We start from the raw sequence: 13446 nt of genomic DNA on the forward strand, positions 1-13446 counted from the left end.
TAGCAATAAAGAATTTTTAAAAATACTAAAAAAAAAAAAAAGAGTGCTGAATATCCCATGCACTGCTAAAATAACAAATGTTTTGGAGAAGGTGCAACCAGAGTGCTCCTTAGAAGCAAGGATGGTGAAGATTCATCTCACATACTTAGGACTTGTGACGAGAGACGATTTTCCTGTTCAACATTAAGTCTTAAAGATTTACCCACATTTGTAATATGTGGATGAAGCTCCTTATTTACTGATGCATACTGTTCCATTGTATCTTTATACTCTGTAGCATAATTTGTTTATCCGTTCATCTTCTGATGTGGATCTTCAGTATTTTTTCACAGTCATAAATAGTATTTCCACGCCTTCCAAATCATTATTTAGCTCTTCTGTCTTTAGATTCTTCAGAAGCAAGGACAAGCACCTTGGGGCTTTACAGTCTGGCCTAGGAGACCGACAATCAAGATGTTGGTTTCTTGTCCTCAATCTCCAAGCACAAAGCAGCTGGGATGGTGGTGCAAGAAGAAACAGAAGATATGAATGAACAGATGAATGTCTGGGAGCAGACCTGGATCTTCTTCACTGGAACGAGTCTGCAAATAGTATTTTGTCAGGGTGCTTTGTGGTTGTAGGAATTCTTTTTCTTAGACATGCTAAGGCAGAGGTACTTGGTTCGAATTCACTAGCTGCTCCATGGGAGAAAGATTTCCAAGTGATTTACTGACTCTGAAAACCCGCTGAAGGGTCAGTGCTGGGTTAACAATATACAACACCTGTTATTTGGGAAGTGAGCCATCCTTGATGGCACAGTGATTAAGCACTTACCTGCCAACAAAAGAGTTCCATCCTAACCCACCAGCTACTCCCACCTAGGATAAAGAGATGTGAGTCTGCTTCTGTGAAAATGACAGTCTTGGAAACTATGGGGCAGTTTACGCTGTTCTTTCAGGTCACTGTGAGCTGTAATCAGCTTGGCAGCAATGGGTTTTTGGTTTGACTTAATGTTACCAATGTAGTTTGATTTAATGTTACCAATGAGGAGCCTTGCGAATACAATGGTTAAGCACTGGCTGCTAACTGAAAGGTGGGCAGTTCAAACCTATCCAGTGGCTCCTTGAGAGAAAGATGGTAATTTGTTTCAGTAAAGATTAAAGCCAATCCTGTAAGTCACTTTCAGTTTTGTGATTTTCACAATAGGTAACAGGATATTAAACTAAAAATTATATAAATGAACAAATAAAGTAATTAATTTACATTAAAAAATATTAAAGCCAAGAAAACTTTCTGTGCAGACCTACCCTCCCTTATGTTATGATTTGGAATCGACATACTTTAGTTTGCTGAGACATACTCTAAATATTCACATGTAGGTGGCCTTCAGTTTGTTTTATTATTATAAATAGAGCTTCTATGGATACTTTTCTCTTAGGGATTATATATGCCTTATATATTTCTCAAAGTGGAATTACAAAATAAAAAATATATTAGTCTCTCTCATACAGCCCACATGCTTGAAAAGGCAGAGAGGTCAGTGAAGGAGAAGTCCCTCGACCAGGTGGACTGCTGCAATGGGCTCTAGTGTCAGGAAGTGAGGATGGCACAGAGTAGACAGGGTTCAGATCTGTTGTTCACAGAGTCACTATGGGTTATACCGGACTCCATGGCACCTACCACCACCACCACCACCACACATTGCCCAAAATACTGAATATTGCAAAACTGAACGAACTACAGTTCTCAGTCATACCTAGTGGCTTTCTCATAGCTCTACCAACATGAGTTTTTCCATTTTCATTAGTTTCACTAACTTGATTAAAGTACCTTTTTTAACTTTTTAGTGTCCTCTGCACTATTCTATGTGACAATTTGCCATTCAAAGTCCCTCAAGTGCAATCAGCAATATATTGGGGTTACATTTTCTCACTGTAATCCAGTTGCCCCGATAACACTGACAAAAATCCCTTTCCCCTAAGTGTGTCACTTCTGGTTTGTCTCACAGTACGTTCTCGGAGCAGTCTAAAACTCCTTGTGGAATGTATTTTAGTCCACTGGACTTCTTTTTCTGTTTATTTTAATTCAATGCCATATGTTTTCCAAGATTGTGACATCATCTATGTTAAACTATGGAAGGATAGATCTTATTGCTGTTCTACTTAAACACACACACACAAACACACCCACAGAACCCCTCTGTGGAATGCTTGTCTGCTCTTTTTCTGTTTGGTTTTTTCAGTATATATTTGCTAAATGCCACTGTGTCTTCTCTCTGCAAGGATGGAAAAGTCTGGTGGGGCGCTGACAGTCTGGGAAAGAGGACCCCCATGGGGGGCTGCTGGGCAATGAATGCCCAAGAGCTCTGGAAGGAAAGGCTCCTTCCAGCTGAGGGCACCTGGAGACTGGATGGGCTCCAGAGAAAGGGGCAAATGGAAGCTGACAGAGTGGGACAGGAGCATACTGGACAGCCAAAGCAGTTAAATTTGGGGTACCTGCAACACCCCACCCTTTCCTTGCTCTTTTGCTGCTGTGAAACTCAGGCCACCCCCACCCTGGTGAGGCTCCAGACCCCTCAACTCTGTGCAGTGATAAAGGTGTCCCATTGAGGGTGACTGTGGGCTCACAGGCCTAGAGACAAGGCTCTGCTCTGGTTTTGGGGGCACTACTGGTCCTCCCTCCCTGGGCCTCCCACCAGGCAGTTCAGCTCCTGTCAAGGGCCCCAAGGCAGAAAACCAGCTGAGTCATCCCCTCTCTCCAGGGTCTGGCTTCCCACTGTGCTCTGGGGTCCCCGGATGGGGATGGCCATGCACTCCACTTCTCCCACCCAGCTGGGCCTGCTGCCCCTCAGAGAGGATGAGAAGCAGGTAGGGTGCAGGAAGGCAGGAGAGAACGTCCTGACCAGTAACGGAGCCCAGTTACTTCCTGGATTGTTTGTTCAACGCTCAATCTCAGGGGGACCCGGAACTAAACAAGGGGATCTGCTCGCTATAAACAGTCACCCTGCCCCCACCTCTCCCATTGGGCAGCCCACGTCACAACGCATCAAGCCACGGTTTGAGGCCCCAGACTCTCGGAGTCTATCCGACCCACCGGAGCTTAAGGATCGCTCCTCCTTGGGGATTCCAGCTTTGACTTCCTCAACAGTGTCCCGTTTCCCCAGACAGCAGATTGTCCTTTATTCTCAAATTCTTGGTGTGGGACCTGTCGGTCTCCACGCTTCACTGTCACCCTGATATAGTAGAAAGTGAAAAGCTATATATTTGATGTTTTGTTTGCTGCTGTGGGGATTTTTGCAGCTTTCTAGGCGCCCAAGTTCTGCCCCGCTCTGGCGGGGCATGTTGGTCCAGGGCACTCCGCAGAGCACCAGACACGACACATTCCACACTCAGGCGCGCAGCCTGTCGCCGTGTCCTGGTGGCACAAAACTGCCCCGCACAGTTCTGTCCAAGCGGTGGGGATGGCGTATGCCACGAGTCATCCTTGAAGACCAGGAGTGGAAAAGAAAATATACAGCTTCGAGATGCCAGGAAGGACAGACCTTCACCAGTAAGCCTCAAACAATGGCAATGCTCGGTCAGAGCGCACAGTGAGCACAGCAGCCAGTACTCCAGGAGGGGGTCCTGGGTTTGGGGGACATGCCCTTTGGGGTTCAGGACCAGCGGGGTGAGGGGCCTCCCTGGCGTTCACTTCCCTGGCGGCTGCTCGTGACCCCCACCTCCCCTCCCCTGCCGCCGCCACATCTGGTTCCACTCAGATCCTCCCCCTGCAGGCGCGCACCTCCTCCCTCCTCTCTCCTCTGCGCAGAGCAGCGGAGTCTACTTTTAAAAACCTAGTCACACACGCACACACGTTTCTGCAGGAGAGAAAGAAGAAAAAAAGAAAAAAAAAGGGAGGGAAAAGCCGAGCGGCCCGCTCCCCGAGTTCCCCCGCCCGGCCCCCGAAGTTGGCCAACTTGGCAGCGCCTTACCCGAGGGGGCGGCGGCGTCGCCGGGGCGGCCGAGGTGCAGGCTCCCGAGGAGCAGGACGCAGCGCAGCAGGTGACGAGGCCAGGGTGGGGTAGCCAGCCGGCCGAGCCCCATCCTCACAGCAGGGCGAGGACGCACGGGCATGGCGCGCGCGGTGGCAGCCCGCGAGGGGCTCGCGTCCTCCGCCGGTTCGGGACGAAGTGATACCTCCCGGGGAGAAGAGCAGAGGAGGGAGAGCAGGAGGCAGGCCGGTGGAGGGGGGCGGAAGGAGGAGCTCGGAGCCCGCCCCGGAGGAGGGCTGGAGGGGCAGCGCGGGAGACGAAGGGGCGGGGGTGCGGCGGGTGCAGGGCCGGGAGAGGGCGCGCCGGGCAGGCAAGAGAGGAGGAGCTGGGGGTCCAGGAGGACCCCGGGAAGGCGCCCTTCCTCTCACTCTCCGGGCCCCCTGCTCTCCCCACCTCGCCCGCCTGGCTTCTCCTCCCGTCCCGGTTTGGAGCCCCAGACGCTGCGTCACAGGTCCCGGGCTGGCGCGGGCGGGGAAGAAACTGCAAAACTTTCCGCAAACTTCACCGCGTGGCAGGAGCTTGGCTGCAAGAGAGGTCGGGCCGGCCGGGGTGGGGAGGGGGCGTGCGGCTGACCTCGGGGGCGTCTCCTCCTTCCCGCCCATCCCGCCTCCTCCTGACGTCTCCCTGCAGAGCATCCGCTACCTCCACGCCGAAGAGGACCCCCTCCCCCGGGCAGTGGGGAAGGGGCGGGGCCCAGCGCTGACCACCCAGGCGAAGACTGGGGGAGGGGGAGGCAGGGCCCGTTCCTTGTAGCGAACAAACAATTCGTGCTGCGTCTGGTTTTAACATTTGTGTGACCCTTGTGTCAGCGTCCTTGGCGCTAAGGGGTGCAGCACTTTTGCTGTTTGGGGCTGCATCCAGAAACCTGCGAAAATCTGTCCTCTGAACGTCCCGTAAGGCCAACATCATCACTTCCACCCAGCAACTGGCGTGCTGGCCGGTAGCAAAGGACCAAATGGAAATTTCATAAAAACGAAGACAATCCACAGTCACCGCAGCTCAGAGCCCTGGACTGAGGGTGGCAGGAGGCCACTGCCATCTCTACCTCCAGGGTGTCCACTGAGGACTCAGTACAAGTTGAGGGAGGGACCCCAAGTCTCTCGAAGAGCAAGAAACTAATATAAACATTTTGTTTTCTGTCTGTACACCCTGATGAGATTTTTTTTTTTGGAAAGAACAAATTCAAACTTCAATTGTCCTGGGGTAAACGAGACCCAGAAGCACACACGCACTGGGGCAGAGGCTCGGTTGGCCCTCTCCATACAGCAGGGAGCAGATTTTTGGCAGCTATCAGACCACAGAACATGGCAAAGCAAGCACTCACTGAAACCACTGGGGCCTCTGGAAGGGAAATCCTTCCCCTGCTGCCATAAAGGAGCCACGGTGACACAATGATTAAACACTTGGCTGCTAACCCAAAGGTTGGCAACTCGAACCCACCCAAAGCTCCACAGAGATCGTTAGTGTTGGATGCAGTAGAGGTTCCAACTCACAGCAACCTTATGTGACCAAGTGGCACTGACCAGAGCCTTTCTTAGCTGCCCCTTTATAGAAGTGGATTGCCAGGTCTTTCTCTTGTGAACATATTGGGTCTAAAGATGACAGCCTAGAAAAATGTAGCAGTTCTGCTTTTTCACATGGGGTCACTGAGTCAATAATGGGTGTGATGGTATCTTACAGCAACATCTACACTTCATCTTTAAAGCACTGGGGAGCAGCTCATCCAATCACACTGCTGGCAGATATGGGGTCCCTTTTGATGGTCAATGCTGCTTCACTGCTCTCAGGGCATATCACTGCCCTCCAGCCAGTCTCTTCTGGGACCTGGATCTGCACCAGCTTGGCTGTGCTGAGGCTCACTCACCATCCCAGCCTCCCTTTATCGCCCTGTTATCTACAAGGGTGTAGAGGCTTGCCAGTTGTAGTGAGCTGCTCTTTCCACCTCAAGCAGCCAAAACATAGGCGGCTTCTTCTGAGCCATCTCACAGGCTTCCTTCCATCTGCTGGTTCATCTCTGGTTGGGCTGGCCACAGGCCTCTTCGGGGGTCTTTTTCTCTGAGGCCCTGCATGGCCTCTGAAGTCCAGGCACTGGGACAGGCCTGGGGATCCCCCTCCCCAGCAGCGGGAAGTGGTGTTGACCTTCCACCCAAAGGGCAGGCTCTAACTACCTGGTGTAATCAGTAAGAACAGTGGGGTCCAGAAAGACCACTACTGGCCACCACCTGGGGCATCCACAGAACAGCACCAGGTGGTGTGGCTTGTCTCCTCTCTTACCCATCCAGTGCACACCAAGCGAGCGCTTGCCCTGTGCTGGGTACAGGGAAACAAAGGTGAGCAATCCCAGCCCTGGAAGAGTGGGGAAAGGAAATATTTTGCCAATTTCCAAGCAGAGAAAACTGCCAGACGAAAGCCAAGGAGCATGAAAGTGGGGTTTGCTGTCAGATCTGGTTGTTGGCTTGGCACTAAGGTCCTGTGTTAAGTCTCCCTGGTCACGGGCAAGCAGTTCTGCTCTAACATACCATGCTTACCCTGTATTCTGCTGATCGTCTGCTCCTGTGCCCGTGGCCAGAATGCGTCAAGAGCATGGCCACTTCTGGGCAATCCCACTGGTGAGGAATACAACCCAGGCCCCCTTCTTAAACATGCAGTACAAGATCAGTTGTCCATGGACCAGGAGTACTGGAGTTTGCCCGATGGCTGAAGCTTACAGGGGGCTCCCCCACCAGCACCCAGACCCTCACCTGCTTCCAAATAAGAGGGAATGTCATCTATGTCCATGGAACAGCCATTTACTGGAGGTCTAATATGGTCCAGGAGTCAGGCTAGGTGCTGGGGACTTTTTGAGGTTTGTGACCCAGACCAGGGGATTTTTGCCAAGATGGCATTTGCTGTAGTGGAACTGATGCCAGGAAATGGCTCTCCTCCAGACGTAGCTGACCAGTCAGCCAAATGGCACTCACTGCCGGTTTGCTGATTTTGTCCAAACTAATTTAGTGGGTGGGACATAGGCTTTCAAGCCGAAGAGACCCCAGTTAGTGGGCTTTCCCATGTGATACTGAGCAAGCAACTGAAACACTGATGGTCACCATTCCTATTTTTTTTTTTAATTATATTTTTGTGTGTATCATCAAATCAGATGTGACTGGTACAGGAGATTGTCTATTCTTCTCCAGCAGAGATCATTCCTATTTTTAACTAACAATTTCTACCTGAACAAGATTTGACTCAGTGATTGTGGCAATGATTCCAGTGTATCAGAGGATGAGGATGGCACACGGTTCCGATCTGTTCATAAGGTCACTGTAAGTCATAGATGACTTGATGGCACCAAATAGCCACCTTGTCTAAGAATTAAATAAGGTGCGAAGAGTTGGCAAAACTCCCAGGATCTCAGGAATGTCAGTCCCCGCCTTGCTTGTCACCTGAACATCGGGGTGTCTCCTGTTCTTACTCCCTGCCCAACCCTGTCCATGAGATTGATTACTTTTATCAGGATTATGACAACACGGGTTTTATTTGGGCAGAGTTCTGTAGAGTTCTGTGCTGCTAAAAGGCTAGGCATCTCCAGCAGTTCAAATCCACCAAATGGGGATTCACGTCATTCCTCTGCCCTCCAGGGACCTCCCCCAGCCTCAATGATGGGACTGAGCCAGGAGCCCCAACACAGGCTCTTCTGGCCTACCTCTGGCCAGCTGGCAATCACTGTTGGACTGGGCTGATGTCTTCATCTCCTGCCTCACAGGGGCTGCTCCCTGGTGCTTGCCTCCATCTCCCCAAGCCAGGGAAGACAGGATAAGGAGTTTTCGCTAGTCTCAGTACTCTAACTTCTGAAGCAAGGCTGGTCCAGCTCCTGCCAACAGCCTTCTGGGGATCCCACAGGTCTTGGCTGAATCAACACACCCCCTCCTCCCACCCTAGGCCCCAGATGGAATACAGCACAAGAAGGAACATGAGCCAGGTGGGCACATCCACCACCCCACCCCAAACACTTCCAGTCCCAAGAGGTTCGCCAGGCCATCCACAGCCCCCGTCCCCCCTCCCCCGCCCTGTGAAGCAGCCAGGAAAGGGCCAGAGCACCTGGAAGGCACCTCTACATACAGCACTGCTCTTCAACCATTTGATGGGCAGAGACCAGCACTTAAGATACGAAGTAAAGCCGTAAGTATCAGAGTGTCTTGCGTGGAAGCTAAGTACTCTTCTGTGGTAAGGGAATGGGTTGAGATGTCAAAAGTATTTCTTACTGTGGCTGTCATCAAACCAATATGAAAATGCTGAGGGCTCGGAAGCAGGTGCCTCTATCTCTGACCAACTCTGACTGAAGGAGGACCTGCACTTAAGGCACTGCTCCACCTCCTCTCACCTGTCCAGCTGGTGTCCCTTTCATAGGTGGCAGCCTTCTCATTCTTCCTTCACTCAAGGAGGAAAGCTGCAGGCCAGACTTGTAGGTGCTCACAGTCCAGGCGGACAAGCCACTGTGACAATAGGACACAGCAGGTGAGGGAAGAGAGGTGAGCAGGTGCAGGGAGAACCCAGAGGAGGGAGGGCTGGAGGAGAGCTGAGCATTCACAGATGGCCAAGGCCTGGAGGTGTGAGAGAGACCGGAGAGGTTTGTGCAGCTCCCATTCCTGGAGCAGCGTCGAAGTGTGAACGGCACTCTCTGTTGCAATGCCCTCTTCTCATTCTACCTCTACCTATCATTCAAAGCCAAGCTCAGACAGCTATTCCTGGAATTCCGCCCCCCCTTCCAAAACAGATAATGCTCATGGATCTACAGAGCATGACGACCATTTGGAAAGCCATGGTCCCCCATTTCTACTCACATTCAAGGCCAGCCCAGATCTACAGAGGCAAAGCAGCTGCCCAGACGGCTGGGTCTCCAAGCAGACTCCCAAAGGCTAGCCAGGGAGAGGAGAATCCAGACAGGAGCATGCAAATGTAGAAGCCAGGTCAGACTTAAATATGCTTACAGCTGGGAACTGAAGTTGCCTTTGTCAACAGTCTCTGCTCAAGGATTTCCACGCCTACAAAGCCCTCCCAGTTTACTCTTGGCCCGCCCACTACCAGTAACTAGCCTGAGCCTCAGTTTACTCACCTGCAAAACTGTTGTGATGCTCCCACCTGTGCTGTGAATCACCTGTGAAACGTTATTACAAAGCAGACACACTAGTGCATCCTGCTCTCTGTGCCCCCATCCTCTAGCTGTCTGCAGGGTGAAAGGCCCAGCTGGCACAGGACAAGGACAGCAGAGTCGCAGGCTGTCCCTCAGCTGCCACCTCCCTCCACACCCAGGAGGTCTGCCCTTTGGCTAGGGGTGGCTGGGGCAGTTGCTCTCTGACCCTCTCTCCACAGGGGACTCCTGCCCAGCCTCCCATATCCACACACATCCCTTCCCTGACTCCAGTCTGTCTCGGCCCTGCTGAGCTTCCCTAGCACAAAAAGGCCCTTGTACTCCCTGCCCGCACTGGGTCCCAGACCTAACTGTTTTCCCAGTTCTGGCAGGTTCCTCCAACCCACCCTTGGAGTTCAGCAACAGCCAGAATCTTTCCCCCTCCCCTCCCAGGGTGGGGTCCTGCCCCAGAGCCTCCACACCCCTGGCCTGGGACTTTGGCTTAGCTTGCTAAGCAGACCTAGATCTCAGCCATGTGTCCTGGACCCCTGGAAGAAAATTACATTAAAAGGACACCTTACACCCAAGGGAGCATTCTTGACTATGTTAGGAACCAAACCCCCTCCTAAAAGGGATGCATGGGGCAGGGGCGGTACTTCCAAGCCTCTCACCAAGAGGGAATAGGTACATATGGTAGAGAAAGCCCAGAGCTTAGGGCAGATGATCATTCCTAATGTAGGGAACAGAACAGGGTCATCTGTGGTCTCTGCTGGGTATACATGAGTAGGCTACCCTCTCCACTGACCTCACCTGATTCCTAGTGACTGCAGGGAGCCCCTGCAGGACTGGCACCCCTCAGTACTCGCCCCATCTGGAAGGCAGCCCAGTGAGCGCTCACACGTGACCTGCACCACCATCATCTAGAGCTTGCTAATAACCATTTCATGAATAATTTTCTGCTTTCAATCTTGCTAGTAATTTTTTATAATTTTTTTAATATATTTTTATATTCTTCAGGTTTGCAAGCCGCCCCCACCAGGTGGTAGCATGTACTACAACTGGGATAGCAGCTTCCCAGGAACCTGAGAGGTGGAAAGTATTGTTGCGACATGTGTCCCACAAGTTATTAGGGGACTGTGAAGGGAATGCTAGGCCCGCCAGTTTCTGGTGCTGATGGTATTCCATGATAAAGCCAGATCATCGCCAAGTAAGAGACTGCTGAGCTCCAAGAACGTAAGTGAAGGCTCCCAAAATTATTGCATCTCTTAGCTTTTTTCCGGAGGCAAAGGTATTTCCTGACAATCTTAATGAGTGGAAGTCGCTCCGAACCTCTGGTAAGTAGTTCCACATTAGTTCTTTCACTTCTAACTTTGTGGTTTTTCTTAACTATGTTGTTTGAGGAGAAATGTGGGGTCAAGATTGGTGGACGATTTATCAACAACCTGCGCTATGCTGATGACACAACCCTGCTTGCTGAAACTGAAGAGGACCTGAAGCGCCTGCTGCAGAGTGTCAAGGACTGCAGCCTACAATATGGATTGAGGCTCAATGTCAAGAAGACAAAGATTCTCACCACTGGACCAATTGGCAGCATCAGGATGGATGGTGAAGAAACTGAGATTTACACAGCTTTAGTTTGCTTGGCTCTGTAGTCAACAGTCTTGGCACCAGCAGCCAGGAAATTAAAAGGTGCATTGCCATGGGAAAGTCTGCTGTTAGGGACCTCTCCGAAGTACTGAAGAGCAATGGTGTCTCTCTGGAGACTAAGGTGCGTCTGATACAGGCTATGGTCTTCGCAATCACTTGTTATGCATCAGAGAGTTGGACAATGACCAAGGAGGATAGAAGGAGAATTGATGCCTTTGAGCTGTGGTGCTGGAGAAGAGTATTGAGAATACCATGGACTGCTAGGAAAACAAACAGATTTGTCCTGGAGAGGGTTAAACCGGGTGGCTCCTTGGAGGCAAGGATTCTGAGGCTCCGTCTAACATACTTTGGACATGCTGTGAGGAGAGACCGGTCCTTGGAGAGGGACATCATGCTTGGGAGGGTGGAGGGACAGCACAGGAGAGGAAGGCCCTCTATGAGGTGGATTGATTTGGTGACTGGGATAATTGGAATGGGAGTGTCAGAGACAGTCCGATTGGCACAGGACAGAGCGGAGTTTAGGGCTATTGTACATAGGGTTGCTATGAGTCGCAAGCAACTCGACGGCACATAACAAAACAACATGTTGTTTGAGATTCTTTGTATCTCCCTTGACTCCACACCTAACAGCCTCACTTATCCTGGCCTTGCAAGGGAGCCATTCCTTCAGCTTTGGGGGCAGTATGAACTAAAACAGTTACCATCATTTCTGATAGGTTTTTAATTTCTGTTGTGACTGTGCCTTAAAAAAATGAAAACATCTGCTTCTGAGATGTGACAATTCTCTTGAGGAAGCAGGGACTCCCCCTTCTTAGTAAGTTTGTGTCTCCCCCCCCCCCAGCTTAATCTGGGGTAGATTTTATTTACAGACAAAGGTCATTTAGGCAATTAGGATGATGAAAATAAAGGAGGGAAGTAAGTATTCCCAGAAAGAAAAACAAATCCACAGAGGAAGTCAGGTTAGTTGTAAACGTCACCTTCTGAGAAGCAAAGGGCTAGACCAGATGCTTGCTCCCAACTCTCGAATTCCAAAAGAGACAACTATGTTTAAAGACAGTTATTTTCTAAATTAAGAAACACAAGCGATCCTTGCCTGCTAATCATCTCAGCTGGAGGAAAACCATCCAGCCTAGGCAGGAAGGAAGGAGGTAGACAAACTTTTCTAAAACAGCATCCCAAGTGGCTCCTGCTGGCGAGTCTCCATTTAAAGGTGCTCACGGTTCCGTGAGACCCATGCGTTCCCTAGGCTAGGTGCCCCATTCCTGGACTGAGCTCATGGCTGCCCCTTCCCTGTCTCACCAAGTCTATCAGCTGACACACTGGAGGTGCAAAAGGTGCTGCATCATCAACACATTCCACCATGTCTGCAACGTCCACTGGGACTCAGCCAGTGACCAGAGCCCTGCACACACCCTGGGTGTAAAAACTGAGGCTAGAGAGCTAAAGCAAAATCAAGAGGCTGGAAATTCACTTCTTCAAACTTATTTTAATACCCTTCCCCCAACTCTACTTCCCCCCACCCCATGTTGGGAAAAGCCAAAACAATCTGGCTGGATTTCATTACAAATACATTTTTTTTCATTGTTTAAAGTAAATGCAACATTGTAGCAATAAGGGACTATCCTTGGAAAAGATGAAACCCATATTAACAAAATATGTCATGGAAGAATGCCACTTGGTGATTTCACTGGCTACTTAATAGGCTAAAAAAAGGTCAGAGCTCTGCATGTTCCCTGGGCTTGTCTCCTGCAGTGGGGAAAGGCCTGCCCAGACTCGGTCAAGCCCCGGCAGTCAAGGGGCCCCAGACCCTGACAAAGCAAAGGCGAGGGCAGAAAGGGTAGTCAACAAATGAAGTCCTCAGGTTTCCATTCTAGGCTCATGGGACCAAAGGAGACAGGAAGTAGAGGGAAGGCTTAAAGATGCAGCACTTCTTCAGCCTTGAAAAGAAAAAAAAAAGGATAAATAAAAAAAAAAACACACCCCAACCCAACACTGCAAGATCACTGAATGAGAGGGGAAATAAAAGGAAAAGGAAGTAATTATTTGAAATGATTTAAGTATAGGCCAGCTCACTCGCTCACTCTCTCCCTGGATTTGGACACCATCCTTGAGCACTGTGCTGAATGTGGGACATCCCATGGGCCACTTGGAGGCAATGGTTTTAAGGAACAGAAAAATGTGCATTTGCCTTCATGCACAAAGTTAATGCTATAAAACAGTGTCTGGGACTGACTTCCTGCTGTTCAGCATTCTCTAAGACAACACCCACCTACGACTGTAAGATTACCTGACACTTAGCAGAGTATGAGAGGTCTACAAAGGCTGAGAGCCTGAATGACCAGTGGTATCTTCTGCATGTCAAAGAAATCCTGGTTCTGAGTCCTCAGCTCCTCCTAGCTGCCCTCCCCCAGCCTAGATGCTGCATCTTTAAATATTTCTGGCTGAGCCCTCTTGCCACATATGTCAGTAACATTCCAAGCTGGCTACCACATGTGCAGGCTCTGGCCTCTTTCTCTCTCTACTGTCGAGCGCTCGGCTGTTTCAAGGGCACGCTGGGGCCACGCATCTCCCATTTCAGCTCCATCTTCAGTTGATCATATATCTCAAAACAACCAATTAAAAAAAAAATTTCCAAAAGAATGTTTATATTTGAAATCTCTATTAACCTCCAGGTTTTTGGTTG

The 13446-nt window shown here is 50.3% G+C and overlaps 1 protein-coding gene across 1 annotated transcript in view; it reads right to left on the bottom strand.

Moving 5' to 3' along the window:
- Positions 1-4061, bottom strand: part of MRC2 (mannose receptor, C type 2) — an 81115-nt gene extending 77054 nt beyond the window's left edge. The window contains exon 1 of the mRNA XM_006897799.1: positions 3935-4061. Within this exon, the coding sequence (XP_006897861.1) occupies positions 3935-4061 (127 nt within the window). The remainder of the gene's footprint in view (positions 1-3934) is intronic.
- Between the last annotated feature and the right edge of the window lie 9385 nt (positions 4062-13446).

This window comes from Elephantulus edwardii, unplaced genomic scaffold, assembly GCF_000299155.1.
Source record: "Elephantulus edwardii isolate Elephantulus edwardi_28Jun2011 unplaced genomic scaffold, EleEdw1.0 scaffold00216, whole genome shotgun sequence".
NCBI lineage: Eukaryota > Metazoa > Chordata > Mammalia > Macroscelidea > Macroscelididae > Elephantulus > Elephantulus edwardii.